The sequence below is a fragment of the Populus nigra genome, chromosome 17, assembly GCF_951802175.1.
Source record: "Populus nigra chromosome 17, ddPopNigr1.1, whole genome shotgun sequence".
Lineage (NCBI taxonomy): Eukaryota > Viridiplantae > Streptophyta > Magnoliopsida > Malpighiales > Salicaceae > Populus > Populus nigra.
The window spans coordinates 4,856,170-4,880,105 of NC_084868.1; the positions used below are offsets into that span (position 1 = coordinate 4,856,170).

The 23,936-nt window shown below is 34.4% G+C and overlaps 2 protein-coding genes across 4 annotated transcripts; one reads left to right on the forward strand and one right to left on the reverse strand.

Annotated features, from left to right (window-relative positions):
- Positions 1 to 2,840: 2,840 nt before the first annotated feature.
- On the reverse strand, positions 2,841 to 14,800 carry LOC133677175 (E3 ubiquitin-protein ligase UPL7). Of its 3 annotated transcripts, none has more exons than XR_009835706.1 (16): positions 14,537 to 14,800; positions 14,308 to 14,430; positions 13,988 to 14,237; positions 13,217 to 13,809; positions 10,876 to 11,871; positions 10,463 to 10,797; positions 9,663 to 9,941; positions 9,319 to 9,571; positions 7,552 to 7,722; positions 7,376 to 7,468; positions 6,324 to 6,431; positions 5,850 to 5,966; positions 4,740 to 4,829; positions 4,518 to 4,634; positions 3,998 to 4,046; positions 2,841 to 3,295 (listed from the first exon to the last, which is right to left on the reverse strand). XR_009835706.1 is itself a non-coding variant. In XM_062099039.1 (15 exons), exons 1-14 carry the CDS (start codon positions 14,564 to 14,566, stop codon positions 4,551 to 4,553), a joined length of 3,522 nt encoding a protein of 1,173 aa, XP_061955023.1. In that variant the 5' UTR covers positions 14,567 to 14,799; the 3' UTR covers positions 2,841 to 3,295; positions 4,518 to 4,550. The 3 variants fall into 3 exon arrangements, 1 of the variants encoding a protein (XP_061955023.1); XR_009835707.1 differs by lacking the exon at positions 3,998 to 4,046 and adding an exon at positions 4,224 to 4,325; XM_062099039.1 differs by lacking the exon at positions 3,998 to 4,046 and having other exon boundaries at positions 14,537 to 14,799.
- Positions 14,801 to 18,543: 3,743 nt separating this feature from the next.
- LOC133676625 (pentatricopeptide repeat-containing protein At5g03800) lies at positions 18,544 to 21,500 on the forward strand. The gene has a single exon (XM_062098336.1). The coding sequence runs from the start codon at positions 18,622 to 18,624 to the stop codon at positions 21,367 to 21,369; it is 2,748 nt and encodes a 915-aa protein (XP_061954320.1). The 5' UTR covers positions 18,544 to 18,621; the 3' UTR covers positions 21,370 to 21,500.
- Positions 21,501 to 23,936: the final 2,436 nt, after the last annotated feature.

The window sequence follows — 23,936 nt, forward strand, 5'->3', positions numbered from 1 at the left end:
TTATATGAGGAAGTGTCACAAGTGTCAGGTACATGGAGATAAAATCAATACACCATCATTTTCTCTATTCAATAAGGTTTCATATTGGTCATCACAATGTGGGTGATAAATGTTATTGGGCTCATTAATTCAAAAGTCAATAATGGACATAAAGTCATCTTAGTACCAATTAACTACTTTACTAAATGGATTAAAACTTGTTCATATGCGCATATGACGCAGAAGGTTGTTAAATGATTTATTAAGAAAGAGTTGATTTGCCAATATGGGCTACTTAAAAGAAAAGTGACGGATAATGCTCAAAACTTTAATGAAAAACAATCACTAAATTATGTGTCAAATGGAAGATCAAATATTCAAATTCATCTCCGTATAGGCCAAAGATTAATAGAATTATAGAGGCCGCCAAAAAAAAATATAAAAAAGATTGTTCAAAATAAGATGGTCACTTATAAAGATTGGTATGAATGGCCCGCTCATACTCTACAGACTTGTACATTTGTAATTAAAGATATCCATCTTGGATTTTTATGTGGTTTAAATGATTGAATCCTTGTTTGTATTTTCATTTGCTTTCTTTTATGTTCTTGAAAGCTTTGGTAGGTCAATACAAGTATGTTTGTAGTAGTTTTGACTTGAGTTTAGGTTTTTTTATGTCAGTTTCTGGGTTTAAGCATTTTCTAGGTTTAAACCTTTTCTGGATAGTTTCTAGGTTTTTTTCTAGGTTTGGGTTGAATGTTCATAGCTGTCACTTTTTATTTTTTATAAACTGTAGTTTTGGTCCATCTTGTGTGCTTCGATCAAAGCTTAGACTTATACATGATTGTTCTCTGCTATTAATGTGTCCATTTATTACTTATTTTGAATCGATAGATCTTTGACAACCTCGAACACCTAGGTTAGGGTTAAAGGCTGCTGAGTTCGATTCACGAAATCTACAACATGTCTTTTAATTTGGATATATCATTCATACTATATATCTCTCTCTCTCTCTCTTTTGATATGTATCATTGATTTATTTTATAGGTTCGTTGCTTGTTATTCGTGTTCTTCATCGGTTTCAAACTTTTTTTTCTGTTTGATCTTCATAAATTACATTTTGATTCTAGGTTTTGTTTACGAGCTTTAGGCCCGAGCTGGGAAGCCCAGCCCACATGGTTAGGCTGGGCCCGTCAACTTTTAAGGACGTGTTTGGCATGTCCAAAATTTTTCAAAGGGAAAAATCCAATTTTTTATTCGTTAAGGTATATTTGTCAAACACAATCTTAAGATAATTTTTAACCGGATAATTTTAGATAAGGCCATGTTTGGAAAACAAGTCTTGATTTTTTCTAGCATTGTATATGGCCAACACTCTAAAATAAAAATCACATTTGCATAAAATAAAATACATGGCATGATTTAGCATTTTTAAATTCAAGAAAAATAGTTTTTATTTTTTATTTTTGCATGCATTTTGAATTTAATAACAAGTTTATTAAAACCATATGAACTTGACTTACATTTCAAAAACAAAAAAAAATAATTCTTTTATTTTAATACCAAGAATTATGAACTTATATATAAGATATATTCCTTAATATTAAAAAAAGTACCAAAAATATTTTTGAATTTTAGAATGGATAGACTCAATATATAAAGTTATAGTCCACTCTACTAGGATGGGTCTCTTTAACTAATAGCAGGACCAACAATTAAAAAAACACATCAATACCTTAGTAATCAAACAAATAAACAATACAACTTACCTTATATAAGATATATTAAGGGTAATATTATTCTTTTAATATACAATCAATTCTCTTATCTTGAATCAGTTAAGGTTCTTAGTAATGTGGAAACTCCAAACCGTTTAATTGAAGGAAAAAAAAATTCCTTATTTCTTTTTACCCACACACAAACAATCGCTGGATGTATTCCTCATTCTTTGCCCAAAGCAGTATATAATGTTTTCAAGGACTTATATTCCATTTCGTCTCTACTTATCAATCTTGGACATTAGAAATTGCATTCTCTCGTATTCACCCTTTGATTGTTAAATTAAATTATTATTATTTAATCCTTTAGTTTCTAGTGAAATAATTAGTTAATCTCTTTAATTTGAAAAACCCAATGTTGAATCCCTGTATTATTATACCCCCATTTTCATGTAAATTTTGTAACATGGATCCTTATTTTCCGCCAACTCTTTTAATTTAACCTAGTTAATGTTCTAGGTTGGTTTACATTAAAAAAAATAAATTGCAATCGCCTTTGGTTGGATGAATAGAGACCCTAGGACGAATAGGGAAGATGAAAAATCCATCCTATAGTCCTATCATTCCTAATATGTATCGATCTCCATTCTTGCTCTCTCTATGTCAGCCAAACTATTAGATGGATTAATTTATATCCATCCTTTTATTTTGCGCTCTCCATCCTTCCTACGTGTGTAAGAGACTAGATTGATGAATTGAATCCATCTTGTCATTTTACCCCTTTCATCCTTCCTTGTCCCCATCCTTCCTCAGCACAAGAGATTGAGAGAGAGTGAAGTTTCTAAACCTCCCTGACACTTCACTCCTTTGTCTAAATCAAGCTAGGTGGAAAATCAGCTGAGAAAGCGTTGTTTATGTAAAACTGGGCTCAACCAAAGCTAATGGCATACAGCAGTGATTTTATTCAGAACTCTTACATGCGAATCCCAAACGAATTCTACTCAGAACGATTTTCAGATATTCTCACGAATTCCTACAATTTTATTCAGGTATTGCACCAAATTTCTTTCCAACATGTTTTTTATTTTAAAAAAATGAAAATGAAACAAGCACAGCACACGATTAATTGAGTCCACCAACGGATAACACAAATCAATCTATCTATATTCAATGATGGGAGATTCCAGAATAATAAACTAGAAGCATTAATTACATGATGCTGTTCTCAAATATGTACACACAACTAGAGAGATTTGAATACCTGGACAAATGCGATCCTCTTCTTTATCTTCTTTGAAGCACAAAGTTGTTTCCAACAAGGTGTAGAGACTGAATATTGAAGAACTTGGAGCAAGAAGGATTGGAGCGACAACCATGCAGCCAAAAAGAGGTGTTTGCGTGAAGCTCACAACCTGTCCCATGCGGGAAGCAACAGTGGTTTAAGTGGCTAAACCATGAGACTAGTTTGTTCAACTACAAATTAACAGCAATTGTGAGGCCCTGGTCAACGCACTCCCTTGCCTCAAACTGTGGCCTTAGATATCTACCACACTCTAGGAAATGATCAAGAGGCGAGCGATAATCAAAAGGTTCCCCCTCTGCAGAAAGTAGCTAGTCAATGCATCATGCAATGGGAAACCCACATTCCAGAACACAGAGAATCAACAGTTAAATGATTGATCATTTGACTACTGAAATGACATGCACAGCTGAAACATTATACCAAAGTCCAATAAGATTTCCAGGCATACAGAGCTTCATCCATATTATTTTCAATTCATAATTTTGTTACAGGGTTCTTCATGTCAAGAAAGGCTTACTGCAGAATTATTATAGTAGAGATGCTCTGCATACTGCATTATCAGGTTTGCACAATTTTTGGTATGAGTTTCATCCCTCTAAAGCTGCTAACCAGGCCTTGGCTGTGATATATTTGAACAGGGATGCTTTATCATCTTTTAGAGCTAAACCTACCATAGCTAGAACAATTTACTCCTATGACATTTGCAAGCATTATAAATGAAAACCCTATTAAAATATATGGGTGGCACTTATCATTTCTTGAATTGTTAATCACACATTAGGTTTATTTTATGCTTTGACCAGATTAACCTTTTATTTTATTTTCTTTCATTAAGATTATATCCAAGATGCCAATTTTACACATTATAATTCTCAGTAATAATCTATTTCTCAACTTTTTAAAGAAAAACATTCAAGTGGTATCTTTTGATAATAATAATAATAATAATATAAACAAACATATTTCACAAAAAAAAAAAAAAAACAGAGAGGTTTACCTAATACTCAAAATAACATAATTTAACTAAGATTGCGGGGACATGATACCTGCTTATGTAAAAAAAATAGGTTGCAAAATTAATGAAATGATTCATGATATCAAATTTCATATATAATTTTCAAATTTATGTTTACTTTCTTTTTTTATTGCATGCAAAGGTTTAGCTGTTTTTCTCAGGTATGATATCACAAAAGAATATAAAGACAAACATAAAAAGATATTACCTTGGAGGGCCCAAAAAACTATGGAATGAAATTAACAATTGAAGTATTCTCATGGCCATGTGAAACCTTGTTAGCTAGTAACAGGGCTATTCAGTAGTGCTTCTGCGTGTTTCAAGACATTTATTCATCAACTTAATAAGATTTCAATTTCGGTTTTATGGCCAATACTGATTGTGACCAAAAGGATCAGCTAGAGTATAAAGTAAGCTTGTCAAGATAGTAACAGTTGGCAATCAAAAATCCAGTTTCAATTGAGTATAAAGCTATGGATTTAAGAAGAGGCAAGAAATTCACCTTAGCCAAAACAAGTCAAAGATCAAGAGATCCTTAAGAAAGTTCAAATCCAGTATTTGAATTGATTGCATAAAGAATTTTTGCTCTCAAAGTGCTTGCACGTTTGTATGTTGGAAGCTGTAACCATTAAAGAAAACAAGAAAAAGGCAGACACAAACCAAGGTTAGATAAAAGGTATTTGATGTTGTTGGATCTAACTTTAGGAGTTTGCACTAAGAATACCTTGAGAGTATTGTAGCAGGTAGAAGCTGATGGAAGCCGCTCCACATCTTGTCCTCCAATTGTTGCCCAAAGAGAGGCATCACATGAGACCTGTATAAGATCAAATTTCAGATTCAACCAGTATGGATTTTGGCTGCCCATTGGGTTTTGCACGAGGGTCATGGGGTGTTTAAAATGAGAAAAAAAACTCCCATTTAAAACCATCAGATTTGACAATCATGGTAATGGAATCAATCATAAGAAGAAATATATATATATATATATATATATATATATATATATATATATATATATATCAGTCCTTCTAAAGAAGGTTGAGGGTTGAAGTGTGAAGATGGCTTTGAAAAGGAGAGCATGTGAATCCAATAAAAATAGATACAAAGAAACCAGCAATAGTTCCTCAAAGCTATATGCTATAGGAAAAAATTGGTTGCAGAAAATATCGACAAACTACATGGGATTATCTTTAAGAACCAAAACCATATGTATGTACTCAATATAAAGTTGCTAGTTCAGAGGGCATGAAATATTTGGGAAAATGAAAAAGCTCAAGTTCAACTACTAGCTTGGCTTCTATTCTTTTCCAATACACGTGTTTGGCATGCCATTTTTAATGTATTACTAATCAGAAGGCCCCAGCAAGCTGTACAGAAGGACCCATGATTCGGTGTTCCCAGGATGCTTCTTGTTCAAACAAAACAAGCCTGAACCCGTTTATTGCTTCTTGTTCAAAAAACCATTTTTCAATACAAATGGGCATCTTGTTGTATACACATACTAAGGCAGAAAGTTTTTCTTTTTGAAATTGAAATGTGACATTGAAAATAAAAACAGAATATTTCTTTATGTGGCTCATTAACAAAAAAAAATATCCTATCACTATCCTATCTTCAATATTGTAAATATGGATATGCATTCCACACAACATAAGAACCAAGTTACTGTGGCATGCCTTCAGATGCTATCTGAAGTTAGGAAATTCATGATGTAGCCAAAGCATGCCTCATTACTATTGCCAAAGACACTACAAATTAAAATAAATAATATAGATCCTATGCAATAAGAATTTTGATCTAATATTTCTGGAAGACGCAAAAATCAAGAGCACACCTTATGGATTGTAAAGGATGGCTGCAAGTGTTTGAATCCAAGTAATGGAGCTCGAGAACAGCTGGTCACAAATTTAAGCAGCATACAGCGTTCATTTGGTTCAAATCCTTTAATTACCTGAAGCAAATAACAGCAAGCAACAATTTTTTTTTTAAAAAAAAAAGGATCATTTCAGGTAAATATTCTAAATGATAAAACTTTGAAAAGTGGGAATTCACGAGGCCTAAAGCATGGACTAACGAGATTATGCCCAAAAGACGTGTGATTTTCTAAAGGAATCTATTTTTATTTTTTTGTAATGCAGTCTAGCTACTAGTAGATTTTTCTATCATTCAATAAAGCATTTGCATGCTAAATTGAAGGAAAAGAATGGCAGAAAGGGTCAGGATCAGATGCTTATTAATCTTTTATACACAAACTGAAGTTCAAGACATACAAAAATGAAGTCATTCAACTTCCATTACAGGGCAATACCTCCCAAAAAAGTTTAATTGTTCGACTCCCCTCAGAATAGCCACCTGTGTATCGTGTGTAATTTCTTAAATCATCAACATCAATGTCAAGGTCACCACCTGAAAGTAACTGAAAAAAAGAAATCCAAGTCAACACTTGATCCATTTAAGAGAAACCTACTACATAAAAAACAAAATGATCACCAGCCTCAAAAAATATTAAAATGATCCTATACAGCAGAAAGAGTTGGTAAAAATGATGCTAAAGATAGAAATGTATGAAGGAAATAATAACTTAATTTTGTCAACGCAAGGAATGTGAAAGTATTTAAAATTGAAGAGGATGGTTTTGCTATAAATTACATACAAGACTACAAATCAATTCCAAAAAATACACGGGCAAATTACATTACATTAGGAGAACGGCGGGAGGGCTTGAACTCACACTTCCAATTTCAGGAGATTGAGTTTCAAGAAGGATAGCTTATCATCTTCTTCTAGGTGGAATAGGTGCTGTCGCAGTCAGGAATGTGGACTTCACAGGTGTTAAATAGTGGTTACAGCTATCTTGTCATTAATCATTGGTAAGTCTGAACAAATGTTTGATTATGCATTCTTTACTAATGATTTCACTAAATATATACAATAATAACATTTCTAATAGCTAAATGTCATATGGTAACTATCGAAAGAAGGAAGTGTGACAACACAAACTTTAGGAAATCTTTCATAAAATTTTATAAATATGTAGACCATTATTGGGCAATTATTGACATGTAATTTTCACAGTAACAGCCAATTATATTATGACATTATAGGCACTATAACACCAAATAATGATAATGGAGTTCTCCAAATCCATTAAACAGTTGCTGTTAGCTGTCATTTGAATTCACATCCTATCACACACCACATGGATTTCAAGGATGCAGTAAATTTCTGGTCTTGAAAGAGTAAAATGCTCAAAAGAGGTGATAACAAGGCAACTGTTCAAATCAACAGATAAAATATTCTACCAAGAACTACAAAATTAACAGAAAAAGTAATCGACTATATGCATGCAATGGAGGCTACCTGATTAAATTCACTTGCATTGAACAACTTCAACCAAGATGGTGATATAAGATCAGCTAGCCCTCTATAAAATGCATTTGAAAAGGGCAATATCTGCAATCCGAATAGTCATAATAAGGTCAATCTCATAACAAGCTGATAGAATTCCATATTTCCAAAAGGTAGAAATTAGTGACCTGTCGATTGAGTTTATAATCAGCCATTGCATGAACATACTGCATCTTGTTCTCATTTGACACACAAACATCCTTGCCCCCAGGTTTCAGCTCAATGACATGCCGTTTACCAAATAATTCTTCAGTGACTGTGAAGTCAAGGGAGAGGTCCTTGACGTCACCATCATAATGCTGCAGTTACAACATGTTAAGAGACTCTATTAGATGGACTGACCTCTGGGATACTCAGTGTTAAACATCAAGATTTGAGAATTTATATATCCAGTGGTGTGAATGCACCTAAGCACATGCAAGACATCTATAGTATAGCAGAAAACACAGAACTAATAAATTGAAGACATACATACAAACAATCAATGTGGTTTAACCAAGCAGTCAGTTGTCAACAATACCTTATTTCCAACAAGACTTCACTATGCAACGAGTTGGATTGTTCGCAAATTCTACAAGAACACATGATGTGGAAGCCACTCTCAAATAACATGGCATAGTATTCTTAGGTTAGTTGTACTAGTTTTGTCATTAGCTTTAAAAATAATGAAATAATATTTCACTAAACATTTCACAATGATCTCAGTATGGCAATTTGAGTTTAAGAATGCTACCATGTTGCTTGCTTAGAAGCCTGTAAATAGAACGAACTTAAGAATATTACAAGTTGTCTACTGCCCTACCTCCCATCCCCCAACTGTTCTGCTCCAATCATCACCTATTTCTTTTTACTTTCTTCTCTTCTCTTGTTAGTCATCAATTCTCTTTACCTATTCTTCCTTTCCCCAGCCTTCTCTATCTTTTTGCCTGTATGCTTTTAAAGAAATTGGGATCTACTGGGAGGTGATGTTTTGTCATTCAACAACTTATAGCAGCCCTCATCCAACAGTGCAGCTCAACACTCCAGAATCTTATGGAGCAGAGCACTGTTATGACTTGCCACGTGGCACATCCTTACCCTCTACTGGCCTCTCATATGCTTCAATTCACTTCCTTTCCAACTATATAGAAATGGAGAAACAAAACTTTTTCCCTAGATATTCCAAGAAATAAGCATAGCAGTTAAAGGAGTGAGCTTGATCAGCCAATATCTTGATTTTGTTCACGTTGGTTAAATGCATTCAAGCAAACAGCAGAATTGTATTCTCAATAATATAAAAATACTTTTTTTATATTTTATTATGTTTTGGCCACTATCAACCAAACAAGACACAGAGACAGTCACTCTATCTTATACTTTACTAAGAAAAACAACTCTTGTCTCCTCTATTGTTCTATCATGTCTCCTTTGTCTCCAGTGTCCTCGTTTCTTCTATCTCTGAACAGTAACCAAATGCCATCTACATGTATGACTTCATTTATTGACATTGTGTATGGTATTCATGATTGGAATATAATATTTGTGCCGTAATTTTGTCATTGTAGACAATAATAAATGCTTTGCTCATCATCTAATCCCAAGGGTACTTCTAGGTCATCTAGAGCATGCAAATTTCTGGTTAATTTTATTTTGACAACATTCATCCACCTAAGCTAAGCTGTTTTCTAGAAGCATTGTCTTCTTATTTCCTGGTTGTCCAGAAATCAGCGATCTCGTTATCTAACTACAGCATTTAAAGCATATTTTAATGCAACCATCTAAAGTTAACCCATAAAATTACATTCATGTTTATAAGTTGATTAGTAAGTTTGATGGACTAAAAAAATGTGGGACCAAAGAAATTATAACTCAGGAACATGCATGCGCACACAGTGTGATTCCTGACAAGGGTTTACCTTCACATACAAGACATTCCTGTACAGCTCTGGATCAAGTGTTGATAGTTCATCAAGAAAGCTATATCGGCCTAACAGCTTTTGAACAAACACATGTGAAAAAGAGTAATCTAGTAATATTCCTTCATATAGAGCTTTCCCAACAACTCTTCCGAGAAATTCAATCATCTGGATACCATTCTCTAGATATTTTGCAGTTGGATTGGGAATTAGATGTCTCTCCGAAGTTGAGGTTTGTGAAAATAGCCCATGCCTTTAACAGTAATAATATGTAAAAGGAGGGTTAAAAGGCTGCTTCTAGGAAGAGTGAAAGAAACAAAGTAGAAACACCAGGACAAACTTACTCAGGGGAAAAGGCAGATTTTGATATATCTGTCAGAAACTCTTTAGATAGCCCACCGTAGTCCAAACCAGCCTCCGGAAGGCCACAGTCACTAACAAATGAAACATGAATGGATGACTTCAACCTTGACCCAAGAGAATTAAGCTGCTGAAATCCATCTTCAACAATATGACTGCGACGAACTACAATCTCCACAGCTCGTGAACCAGGTCCTGTAAATTCACCAGCCATTTTTCTAGAGACTTTATCCATGTTTATGAACTCTCTAAACATTTGAACCCTGCGAGGATAATCCATGATGTCAGCAAACAGCTTGGAACATGGAAACAAAACCAAAACTAAACAAAAATAATGAATTTGTGAAGGCCATCAAAGCAAATGGTCCCATGGGAAAAAGAAATTTGGTGATAACAGGGATGCATAAAAGAGGAGTAATAAACCATGCAAATACACCATCCAAAAACTCTTTGTGTGTGTGAGAGAGAGAGAGAGATCCCATGAAGATGTGAAGCTTCAAGCAAGACTAACATTCAACCAATAGACTAGGAATGAAATTGGAAGCTGATTTAGAGAACTCCACAAGGACAGTGGAAAGCTTTCTTTCTAAGGGGTAAAAAGACAGAAAAGAAATACAGGTTTTCATGGAGAAGAATACAAAAAAGAACAAAAAGAAAAATGACCACTTATAGAAAGAGTTAGGTCAAACACAAGTGACCATTTTGGTGATTTGCAACTCTAGGAGTTTGCTGTGAATACAGTGAACAAAATCAAGATGACAACCATTACGTATCTTATACTAACCTTTCTTCAAATGGATATACATGTGGAGTCACCGTGATTACAGAACCCATGCTTGGAACAGTCAGAGCATCATCTGATTTTATATTAGCTGACATAGCTTCATGAGTTCTGGCAGCAACTGCAATTGGAGCCCGGCTCTTTCTAGCAGGTGAAAGCCACAAAACAGGGGGGCAGAACTGATGCCTGCAATCTCTTTCATACATTAAATGCAAGCATCTGATCGCGGAATCCATAAGGGGCCTATCCTGCTGACTTATACTATGGGCCAAGCCATTGTATGCTAAGGTGTTAAGCACTGATGCAATTCTTTGTTGTTGCTCCAACATAAATGGAACCTAAATCGCCACAAAAGCACAAGTAAATAATATAGACTACAAATGATCAGGTATAACAAAATAAAATAAAAACCTTGCCTGTTTTTCATAGAACTCTATGTCATCAAGAACTAACAGCAGGTGTGAGTAGGTCCCACAGAACAAATGAAGAAGACATGACATTTCTCTTGAAATCTTTTGTGGACCACACCTTAACAGTTCTACATCCCAAGCATCATGCAAATCATCACCAACCTGTGCACTAGGATTCCCATTAACTGAATCTCCGTGATCTACCCCTGCTTGTGACTTTCCTGTAAGTTTATGGAGTACGTTGACCAACTTATTACCTCCATCCTTACTGGGTTGTTTTTGTTGTTTCTTGAGAAACCCATCATTTTTGTTTGCTGAAACTTTCCTTGTGTGAAAATCATTAACCACAGAAATGTCTCCATGTCCAGGAAAAAGTAAATTTTCCAATGCTTCCCATAGGGTAACAGGAAACCCAGGAGTAAATGACAGCATATTGAGAACAGGCAATGACCCAACTGTAGGATTCAAGATTGCAAATATTCGGAGCATGCAAGAATAGAAATATGCAATACCAAGAAGGTTCAACTTTCCTGAGTATTTCAGAGTTTTTGTGGGCAAAGTCTCATCCCCATTAATATTGGCATCCATCTTTGACATTGCCAAAAGTTTTGTAAGATGCCACTGCTGACAAACAGGTCTGAGTAAGCTCACATATGTCATCTTTAAGGCACATGTTGTTTCAATCTCGCACAAAGCTTTACCGAAGGGCTCAGCAGATGTTTCTGCAATGACCTGAGCATATTGGTTCTCCTTTTCAGTCCATCCACCATCATCAAGCCATGACAACAAGTTTTCAGCAAGAATGATCACAACATGGACATAGACTGCGTAGTCCAGTCCTTGATTGAGGCCTCCAGGTTCCGCATAATCATTCTCATCCCCTGTGACTAGGCAAATGGTGTTTGCAAGAGCCCAAGCAACTGGCGGAATTGCTTTGGAAGAATGCAGGATTTTCAATTGATCCATCTCTGACATCTCCTTTAAAATATTATCTCTCAATATCTGTCATCATCTGCCACAGTTTGATCAGTCCCCACATGTTTTTAATAATATATAAAATCAATAAACAAGAACCTTAGGACTTCAAAGACTTCAGGAATTTAATACAAGACAAGTTAATGTCCATATTATTACTTTAAGCTCAGCATGCATGGAAATCTATCAAAAGGATTTGCTGCATAACTAACAGGCTTTAATGGGCTAATTTAGCTACAGACACCATAAAGTTCAATCCATTAAGCTACATCTTTTATTCGGTGACTCAGATCCGTACAACAAAAGAAAGGGTGACTATCAATTGATCAACATTTTCTTTTTCTCATGCTAGTATTACAAATCAAAAGACCTCAAATAAGGAATGCTTTACTATATAGAGAAAATAGGAAGATAAGCTTCATTGGTTTCATAGATCAGAATTAATAGTTAATTGCTGCAAAATTCTCAACCAATCTCTTCTGGTCAGCAATGAAATAGGAATAAGGGAGATTTGAATTAAAAAAAATTACCAAAAGTGTAATGTTTTAAGATGCTTTTAAGTCAATGATTGAGCTGATGTAAAATTGTCTGGTGACCTCACTGTGGATTTGAAGGCTCAACTCCAAGTAGAGAACCATATCAAGAATAGACCAACTTACAGGACTGAATCTATGCAGACAGCCTAGATAAGGTAAGTTGAAAAAAACAATGTATAGTACCGAAAAGTGAGAGAATATGGATCCAATCAATAGAACCATTGACAAACACTTTGCACAAACATTTCCAGTTTGATCAGAATTTAGAAAGCGATGTTTCAGAGCAGCTTGTTTTGCAGGATATTAATTTCTTAGGTCACAATATAACAACTTTCCATTTTACATGCTGTAAGCAAAAGGATGGCGTATCCAGAGGAAAGTTAAAGGGACCAATCTTTTTGCAATGTCCTCTCTCTAATCATTGCGTATTTCTGATATGCTATACAATATGAAAGCTAGACAATTATAGATAAGATTGTTTAGTCTGTACTGGGACTTACAAAGCTTCAAGAGTACTTTCCACGTCTAAACCTCAATAGCAGACAAACCAATTTGTATAGTTCATCTCTCCATAAACTGGATAAGGTTACACCTGTAACCTACCCTTATTTGAAGCATTTTACTACGTGGATCAAAATGGGCAGAAAAGGCACAGGCATACATATAAAAACTGAATCAGTTGGCATTGGCTGATCATAGAGCACACATGTAGGTACGCTTATGGATAAGTAGCAAAAACAAGAAATAAGCAACTATTTTGTGAAAGAAAAATATTAAAACAAATCTACTGAAATAAATCATTAGCAAGATTTTGCTCGAATCTCAATGATCCTTACCAGTAGAGTCTGGAAACATGGTGAGAGAATAGACTTGTGCTTCAGAGCGGGTAGAAGAACAGCTGGCAGACGTTGAGTGAGCCAGGGAATTGTGAGTAGAAACAAATAGTACTGTGCAGGGGCAGAATTGATGTCCACCACGTCAGGGCCAATAAAATCAAAATTTGTCACGTTAAAAGGCCTTAGAGCTAAAGTTATTGCACTTGCAGTGATCAAGAATCTATCATCTGTCTGTGCCAGTGTGCTTGTTTGTGGACAAAAATGAATATCCAAATTGCTAATGTATCGTCTAATGGATAAGTACAAGCCACTTTTAGGTCTTGCCATAAACCTGACCAAATCCTTCCATGCTACATCTGCATCCTTAGGACTATTGTTGGTAATGCTTTTCCAACACTTCTGATCAGTTAAGACAACAAGAAGACGCATCGCAAGAGAGGTAAGAACCAGGATATCTTGAGCCCGTTGATGAGATTTATCACAGTTCGCAAGGATAATTGAGCAGAGAGAAACGAGCTTCTGAGATTGGTAAGTCCACGTTCTTCTCTCTTCTGGCGTACCCAGCGCCAGGGCGCAAAAGTTGTTGCCTAAATCTGCACGAGAGATTGCATCACATCAATTCTATACCAAGTTTAAAAGAGGCATTTCCAAAGGATGGGTAAATGAGTAAAAAAATTAAATTTATGATGTTGCATTATTAGTACACTCCAATGAAATGCGGTGATGTAAATGAAAATAGAAAAACAGGGCGGGTGGGGGTGCAGAGTGTACCAGTAGAATTGATGCTTTCAAGAAGAAGCTTGAAGCACGTGTGGAGGCAGGGTATATCTGCATCGCGAATCTTGTGATGCCGAGTCGATAAACAGTGAACAAAGAAAAGGAAAGGTCTCAAAACGCGAGTGGAAATCCAGCTACCGCTCATTACGGTTAAATCATTCTTCACCAATGCTGCTTCTGCTTCCCATTCTAATTGAAGCTCGGCTGCTACTTTCTTTGTTACAATGAAGCGTCTCCAAACCCTCTATATATGAACAAAATAATCAAAATCAATTATGGCTACTAAATAAATAGAACTTGTTTAATTAATTAACCTGAATAAAGATAGCAGAAGCAGTAGCGCGTCTAGCATAATTGCGTAGCTCTCTTTCGTGAGAGACTTTCTGGAGAAGCGCGTCCCTTGAAATCTCCCTTGCACTTGCTCCTCTTAAAGATACCTAACCTCATCAGATCAAACATTTTAATCCAGTTTCAGTTCAGATATTGATAGATTGATGAAGGAAACCAATTCAAACAAAAAGAAGAAGAAGAGAGAGAGAGAACCTGATGCTTGCGAGATGGTGTTTCGTCCATTGGACTTGGATTGGATCGGAGCTGATGATATGAGCGTTTAGTAGTGAAAATGTGCGATAGGATCAATAGTGACACGGCCTTCTGTTTTCGGATGCCAACAAACCACGACTGCTTGTACTTGATATTTTATTTGATGATTCCTCTCTCTCTCGATCTCGATCTCGAGTTTTCATCACCTTCTTTTCCTCTTCATAGCATTTAGCATTTCCAATGAGAGATGGTATTTTGAAGAATAAAATTGATAATATAGTATTTTGAATAGTATAAATATAGAATTTTTTTCATTTACGTGTGCACTTCAATTGTAAAAGGTTATTTAGATGAGTAAATTGTATTTTAATATATTTGATATATAATTATTTTAATAATTTAATATAATTTGATGAATTTGTTAGTTTTAAAAATAATTGAATGATTTTTAATTAATTCAATATAAAAAAAATACAAAAATAACATAAGTCAACAATTGACACTTATAATAATTATTATAAAATCAGAATAATTTCATAAAAATAAATTTAAAAAACATAAATTTTCAAAAAAATTAAAAGAAAAAAACTTGTGAGTATTTTAATATTTTTAAAAAATATATAAAAAAATATTTTTATAAAAAAAATAATAAAATAATATTTTGTTTATCATTCCTATTGAAACATATAAATTAAAAATTAAAAAAACTAAAATAATATTTTTATTATTATTTTTAGCTCTTATTTAGCATCTTCATTACACGACAACAAAATTAATTTTCCATTTCTCATTATTTGTTTATTTAAATAACAAGTAGAACCTTAATGTTTGACAATTCCATCAAATTGCACCCCTCTCTCTCACTCTATTCGCTATCTCTTCACATTTGAGTTGTTATGCGTTTTTTTGTTACTAAAACTAAAAAAAAGTAATTTGTATAGTTTTGAAACTCGATCTGATCATTAATCCGGTTAAGTAATCGGGTTACGGGTTAGATGGGTTGACCCGGGTAACCCAGGTGAACCAAAAAAAAAACCCATTAAAAGGTGTTAAAATTTTAAATTTTTATGCGAAAAGAGAAACAAAGATGCCTAGGAGAGTTGTGTTTCCTAACACCCTATCCAAACCCATGAAACCCATCGATCCGAGGAACAGGTTAGGTTGGTATGTGGGTTTTGTACTAAAAAAACAGTTATGACTCTTGCTAAACAACCAACAAGGTCATGTTAGTTCTCTCTCACAGCCTGCACACTGGTCCATCTCCTAATTATTGCCTCCCCCCACTCTTGTTTTCTTAATTTCTTGTTTATTTTCTGTTCTTCTCTCTCTGCACCACCATTATATTCTCTGCAAAACCATAAACCACCCCAAATGACCATTTGTTTATGGAGAGCAGCAATAAAGAGAGGAGAAAAAGATGTTGTCTTGACTTGACAGTTGCTTTGCCTTGCCTGGAATCTTCCTGCAAGACAAGGGGAAAAAAAGGGGTTTCGGGTTTTGTGGGTAGTAGATTAAGTAAAACCCGTTTAATGACAGTGAAAATTTTAAAAAATTAACCGGGTCTCATCTGGGTTTGGTAGGGTGAACCGGGTCTTGGATCGACCTGCCAGTTCGATCGGGTTTCTCCGAGCCAATTCCCGAGCAGGTTTTTGCCTTTACCTAGACCGGTCCTAGGTTCGGGTTGACCCGCTGAGTCGGTCCGGATTTTAAAACTCTGGTAATTTGTCTCTCATCCATTTTTAGCATCTTTATCCGTTCACTTTCCCCGTAAACATCGTAGTTGTAGGAGATGAGATGTTTTTTTTTTTAAAAAAATATTTTAAAAATAATATAAAAGTTTTTTAATTTTTTTATTTTAAATTAATAGTTTTTAATGTTTTTAGATTATTTTAATATGCTGATTTCAAAAATAATTTTTTAAAAATAAAAAATATTATTTTAATATATTTTTAAATAAAAATACTTTAAAAAATAATCATAAATACATTTTCAAACATATCAGTAATGTTGAAGACAACATGTCCATTAAATTCTTTCAAAAAAGAAAGGTGAGTTCTTGTTGTAACTGCTGCTGTGCCCCTTGTTCTGTTTAATTATCTACTATCAAATTGTTAATCTTCTCCACTTAGGAGAAAGTTATAACAACATTAGAAGAGTTCTATTCTTACCTTCAATTTCTAGTTCTCAAGATCTGTGTTGCTCATGGCTTTTTACTGAATTTTTTTTAATTTAAATCTGTAATTTTCTAATTCAAGGTTTTTTCTTTGCTTTTCTAGGTGTATTTAGAGGCTGTTTGCGGCCATGTTTCTTAAAAAATTTTATTTTTAAATTTAAATTTAATTTTGTTATATTTTTTAATTATTTCGATCTTCTAATATTAAAAATAAATTTTAAAAAATAAAAAAATATTATTTTAAAATATTTTAAAATAAAAAATATTTTAAAAAATAATAAAGAAAAGAAAAATAACCACTATTGAAATATTACACATTACTTTATAATTAATTAGTTAATGTTTAAATCTGCCTTCAGTTTTTCTTTTCTTTTATAAATATTGCATCCTTTGAATATAAAGTTAAATATTTAAACACTAGATTTTTTTTCAAGCATGAGTTCATAGCTACAGATTTCATGTGATTTTAAGAATCTAGACAATGGTAAAAAAGCATCTAGGTTCAAGTCGCTTCTAGACTTCATGTGATTTCAAGTCGTTTGATTTGTTTCATATTTGGTACGTCATTGTTGCCATAATAATAAAAAATTATTCTAATTTTTTATATTCTAGTTAAATTGTTGTTTATTAAAAATTTTAAAAATGAATTTATTTAAATTTAATATTTTTTTAATGTAATAATATCAAAAATAAGTTTTTTAATATATATATTATTATTAAGTAAAAATAAAAAAACACCACTGACACTATTAATAATATAACGGTGAAGTATGGGTTGAGCACGGTGGTGAACGGGAGAAAAGGTACCCAGCAGCACATGAAACACAAAAACCTTTATGTAACAACCACGTGGTGATATTTAGTTCAGCAGTATTTGGCACTGACAATAGAAGAAAGTGTTTTTTTTTTAAAAAAATAAATTTTTATTTTATTTTTTTTCTTCAAATTAATATGTTTTTGATATTTTTATATTATTTTAATATGCTAATATCAAAAATAATTTTTTAAAAATAAAAATAATATTTTTTTAATATATTTTAGAATAAAAAATATTTTAAAAAATAACTATTATCACACTCTCAAATATCCTTATAACCAAAATCTTTAACTAGTGGAAAGGCAATATATAGTGATAAAATAAAAATAACATAAATATTAATATCTTTATCACTTGTTTGTCAAAAATATATTTTCTTATGAAATTTATAAAACTTTAAAAAATATATTTTTTATGGAAGGCTGTATGTTTTTTATAAAAATAAAATTAAAAGAAATTGATTTAATCACTTCACAATTTATCAAATTTTGAATCTTTATAAATTTTATCAAACAAGAGAGAACAATTAAAAAAAATGGAAGCAAACATGGACATGTTTTTCTTGTTCCCACTTTATTATATTCTCAAACAAGTTCAGTTCAGGATGTCTAAGTACCTAATCCAAACACTCTAATTAGAGTTTGTCCTAAAATCCCCCCTTTAATTTCGTTGTTTAAGCAAGAAAAGGCACGAAGAATTGTTTTTGCAAATAAAGTACAATTAGATAATAAATAAAAAACATGATTTTTTTAATATATTTTCATGTCTAATACCTTTTCTCCCTACTTTTATTTTGTGCTATTTTTTCTAACAAGCGGGCTAAAGAAGAATCTATGATTGTTGTGCTAGATATTGAGATAGCTGGCCTTTGCTTCGATGGTTATTTCTTGGATGTTTTCTAGTCATAATAAAATTTATTACACCTGATTTCAGAGGACATAAAAGCAATTATAGATTTTTTTTAAGAAAAACTATTTAAGTTATTTTAACTAAAATTTAGTAAAAAATTAGAAGAGCCTCTTAGCAAATTAAACACAGTATCTAAAACAGTTGCAATTTTGTAAAAGAGGAGACTATGGTGGCCGCCTCTTATTCATGGCTTCCATTTCTCAAACCCCCGTTACCACCGCTATCACCCTATCTCCCTTATGTCTTCCATCTCAAAACTACTTTTACTTCCCTTCAAAACCACCACCAACCACCAGCCAACCACCGCCTCAACCGCTTACTTCACACGTTCTCTCTAAACCCAATCACCTCCACCGCTGTCATTTCTCCTCCTGCACCTCTCAATTCCTCCTATCCTCACCCCTTTCTCTCACTAAACCCCAAAATCTTGAATCCTCTTTCCCTTTAGACTCTAATTATCATTCTCCTCAGACCAACACTGACTGTCTCATTGAAGTTGACGATTTATTCAATTTGCTTCGCTTGTCGGTCAAGTACACTGACATTGATCTTGCAAGAGCCTTACATGCTTCCATTCTCAAACTTGGAGAGGATACCCATCTGGGCAATGCTGTCATAGCAGCTTATATCAAGTTGGGTCTTGTTGTTGATGCTTATGGGGTTTTTATGGGAATGTCTACTCCCGATGTGGTGTCTTACAGTGCTTTAATTTCGAGTTTTTCTAAGTTGAATCGAGAAACTGAAGCCATCCAACTTTTCTTTAGAATGAGGATTTCAGGTATTGAGCCTAATGAGTACAGTTTTGTTGCTATTTTAACTGCCTGTATTCGGAGTTTGGAATTGGAAATGGGTTTGCAAGTTCATGCTTTGGCAATCAAGTTGGGTTATTCACAACTTGTTTTTGTTGCCAATGCCTTGATCGGTTTGTATGGAAAGTGTGGTTGTTTGGACCACGCGATTCATTTGTTTGATGAAATGCCTCAAAGAGATATTGCGTCATGGAATACCATGATTTCGAGTTTGGTGAAAGGTTTATCATATGAAAAAGCCTTAGAACTGTTTCGTGTCTTGAATCAAAATAAGGGGTTTAAAGCTGATCAATTCACGCTTTCGACTCTTTTGACTGCTTGTGCTAGGTGCCATGCTAGGATACAAGGCAGAGAGATTCATGCTTATGCCATTAGAATTGGATTAGAGAACAATTTGAGCGTGAGCAATGCCATTATCGGGTTCTACACTAGGTGTGGAAGTCTGAACCATGTGGCGGCTCTGTTTGAGAGGATGCCATTCAGAGATATAATTACTTGGACTGAGATGATCACAGCATATATGGAATTTGGGTTGGTGGATTTGGCTGTAGACATGTTTAACAAGATGCCCGAAAAGAATTCTGTGTCTTATAATGCACTTTTGACAGGATTTTGCAAAAATAATGAAGGGTTGAAGGCACTCAATTTATTTGTTAGAATGGTCCAAGAAGGAGCAGAGTTAACAGATTTCACATTGACTGGTGTCATTAATGCTTGCGGATTGCTCTTGAAATTGGAAATCAGTAGGCAAATTCATGGGTTTATCATCAAGTTTGGTTTCAGGTCAAATGCTTGTATTGAAGCAGCCCTGATTGATATGTGCTCAAAGTGTGGAAGGATGGATGATGCTGATAGGATGTTTCAAAGTTTGTCAACTGATGGGGGTAACTCAATAATCCAAACATCAATGATATGTGGCTATGCTCGAAATGGGCTGCCAGAGGAGGCAATTTGTCTTTTCTACCGTTGCCAGTCAGAGGGGACAATGGTTCTAGATGAAGTTGCATTCACTTCAATACTTGGCGTCTGTGGAACTTTAGGATTCCATGAGGTGGGGAAGCAAATCCACTGTCAAGCTTTAAAAACTGGGTTTCATGCTGAATTAGGGGTTGGAAATTCCATAATTAGCATGTATTCCAAGTGTTACAACATAGATGATGCAATTAAGGCTTTCAATACTATGCCGGCACACGATGTAGTTTCGTGGAATGGTTTGATTGCAGGCCAACTTCTTCATCGGCAGGGCAATGAGGCCTTGGCTATCTGGTCAAATATGGAGAAGGCAGGCATAAAGCCGGATGCAATCACTTTTGTTTTGATTGTTTCATCTTATAAATACACCAGCTCAAATTTACTGGATGAGTGTCGCAGTTTGTTTCTCTCAATGAAAATGATTCATGACCTGGAACCCACTTCAGAGCATTACGCCTCCTTAGTTGGTGTCTTGGGGTACTGGGGTCTCCTTGAAGAAGCAGAGGAGTTGATCAATAAGATGCCTTTTGACCCTGAGGTTTCTGTTTGGCGAGCTTTGCTTGACGGTTGCAGGCTCCATGCAAACACAAGCATTGGAAAGCGTGTTGCAAAGCACATAATTGGGATGGAGCCCCGGGATCCTTCCACATATGTGCTTGTATCAAATCTATATGCTGCTTCTGGGAGGTGGCATTGCTCAGAAATGGTCAGGGAGAATATGAGGGATAGGGGGCTTCGAAAGCACCCATGTCGAAGTTGGGTTATAATTAAGAAGCAGCTTCATACATTCTATGCAAGAGATAAATCCCATCCCCAGTCAAAAGACATCTATAGTGGATTAGATATACTAATCTTGAAATGCCTGAAAGCTGGATATGAGCCAGACATGAGCTTTGTTCTTCAGGAAGTCGAGGAGCAGCAAAAAAAGGATTTCTTGTTCTATCACAGTGCAAAACTAGCTGCAACCTTTGGACTTCTGAAGACCAGACCTGGAGAACCCATTCGGGTTGTGAAGAACATCCTTCTATGTAGGGATTGCCATACATTCTTGAAATATGCAACAGTAGTCACCCAGAGGGAGATAATTTTTCGGGATGCTTCTGGGTTTCATTGTTTTTCTAATGGTCAATGTTCGTGCAAAGGTTATTGGTGATTGTTCTGTACTTACTAACTAGTCTCCTAAGCATGAATTCCTACTAGTATTAGTTGTATATTGTTTGTATTCAATGGAAATAGGAGACTCTAAGGCAAATGGAAAAGAAAGGAAGAAATTAATTTAGTTGATATGGGTGTGTTTATTTGATCTGAGTAGATATATGGAGGGCATCCGTGTTTGCAAAATGTATTGACAAGTTATTTGTATTATTTAAAGACGGAAATTAGGATTTGTTTTGAGGTAAAAACAAACAAAAGCTTCATGGATAACACTAGATCCGGTGCCCGCTTCAATGGTTAGGGTTTGGATATAAAGGACTGGACATTTTTTTTTTGCATGCCTGTCCTCCCAGCGAGGGCAGCGATTGACTGATAACAGTGTTACGGATTGCTCTAAAGTACGTACTAGCACTATGCAGCGTGCATTAGATTCATTGTCGATCACTGAGCTAACAGCATAATGAGCCTAATAAAAGCTTATTATAGAAATTTACATTTCATAAATAGTTCTATAATTTCAATCCAAAAAAGTTGCAAGGAACCGAGTACGTAACGAGTCTTGTTGTGGCAACCCAAAATAATAATAATAATAAAATAAAAAAATAAAAAAAACACTTAATTGCTCGTCTAGAAACCTCTTCAATGAATTGAGACCCACTCCAAACACAATTTGCTTGTGATTGATCATGCTTCACAGTAGTTAAATGTATGGATAAACCATAAAAAGTAGAATCTTGTTGTCCAAGGAAAAAGCCTAAGAAGTACTCATTTCAAAGGCTTGAATGGAAACGAAAAGCATAAAGAAATAAGTAGGAGCAAAAAAGGGCAAACGTAAAACAACATTCTTCTCACTTGTACGTATCATAACAATCTGCATCCATGTCAACGGTTATTTAAAAACACTTTAAAACCGAAGTTCCTACTCATAGGCACAACAAGGAAAGCTTGAGAATCACTTGTGATCATATATAGTGCTAGTGCAAAACCAACACCACCACAACGTTTCTCATAAAGGATGAAATTCTATATGGATGCATTTAGCAGGAGCTTTCACAACCTATTATCACCACAAAAAAACTCATCAACCAAGAAACCCAACAAAAAATAACAAATTCCCTTAGGTAAAAAGATAACTCAAAACGCAAAAAGACACCAACAACTACATTGCTAACAATTTAAACCCTAGAGATGTGCACTCGAATATCAAGGCTTTTCAAATTTACAAGTGTCTAATAATGCCGACCACAAAAGCATGGACAAAGTCACAGGGCTTGTCAATTTAGTTGTGGATATATTGGAATTTTACCTCCTTTTCTGTTTATGACTCTGTTAGTTGTTTCTTCACTGCTAAAAGGTCTTACCAATCACTGCCGTAGAACCATGCAAGTCAAATAGATTGTCTACACTTGGTATGTTGGAGTGATCGAAAACACCGGGGGAACTAAGCTTGTGTAGAGGTGAAAAGCAAACAACTAGGTTATGTTGCGAGATGGCAAATGAAAGTTAAGGCTAAACAATCATGCGATTTCATAAACAAATGCAATTCTTTGTTAAAGATATATATATATAGAGCTGACTGTCTTGAAAACTAAAATGATAAAAATCAAAGGATCTGGAGCGCTTTTTTATGTGTTTTGTGTGAACCTAGCTAATAGTAATTCAACATGGGAAAAAAGAAAAAAAAGACTGTAAACTTGTATTGCACTGCTCTAATTGTGAAGTTGAGCCCTCGTCTTGCTTGAGCTCTACGGTCTATGAAAATATTAGCTAGAATTACAGATGTTATTGCCAACAAAGAATCAAGAATTACTATGTGTGGTACAATAATGTTTATAGGGGTCAAAGGGCTCACTAGCTGGTCGTCACATGGAAAATGCAGGATCGTTGGTAGAACTTGTCAAAAGAGCTGCTGGGTTTCTAAAAGTTGGGTTGGCAAAAACTTCATGAGATTTATATATCTTTGAATACATTAATGGCAATGATGAGGTCGCATAAGCTAACAACCGATTTGAAAGCTCCAAAGTGCAGTCCTTGGAAGATCCTAGTTTTGTTAAGCTCTGCTATCACATATGGGTCTTTGAACTTCCTGTCATAAACCTAGATGTGTGCGGACGCCCCCTAAAAAATAATACATTCTAATATTCTCAAGGATGACCTCCCTTTTAATTTATTCTCCAGCCTCTTACCACTAACTAACACGTGTTCAATCAACTGCACAACTTTTAACCTACGTACGTACCTAGGAAATCTTTGTGCAAATCATAATAAGAATTAATGTTAAATAAGATTCATTGAAGCAACGATGAAACTAATTACCAGGGCAAGAGTTAAAAAAATCAAATAGACATTTAGGACTAGTTATTTATCAAGTATAAAGTTGAGTTTAAAAAGAGATTAAATCTTAGATTCATTTGTTTGCTAGAAAATAACTTTTTTTTTAAAGTAAATTTCGGGAAAGTGAATTATTTTTTGATATTTGGTAGTGTAATGAAAAATAAGTTGGATAACACTTTCCAGTGATTGATTATGTTATGAAAAATAAGCTGAAAAATAACTTATTAATAT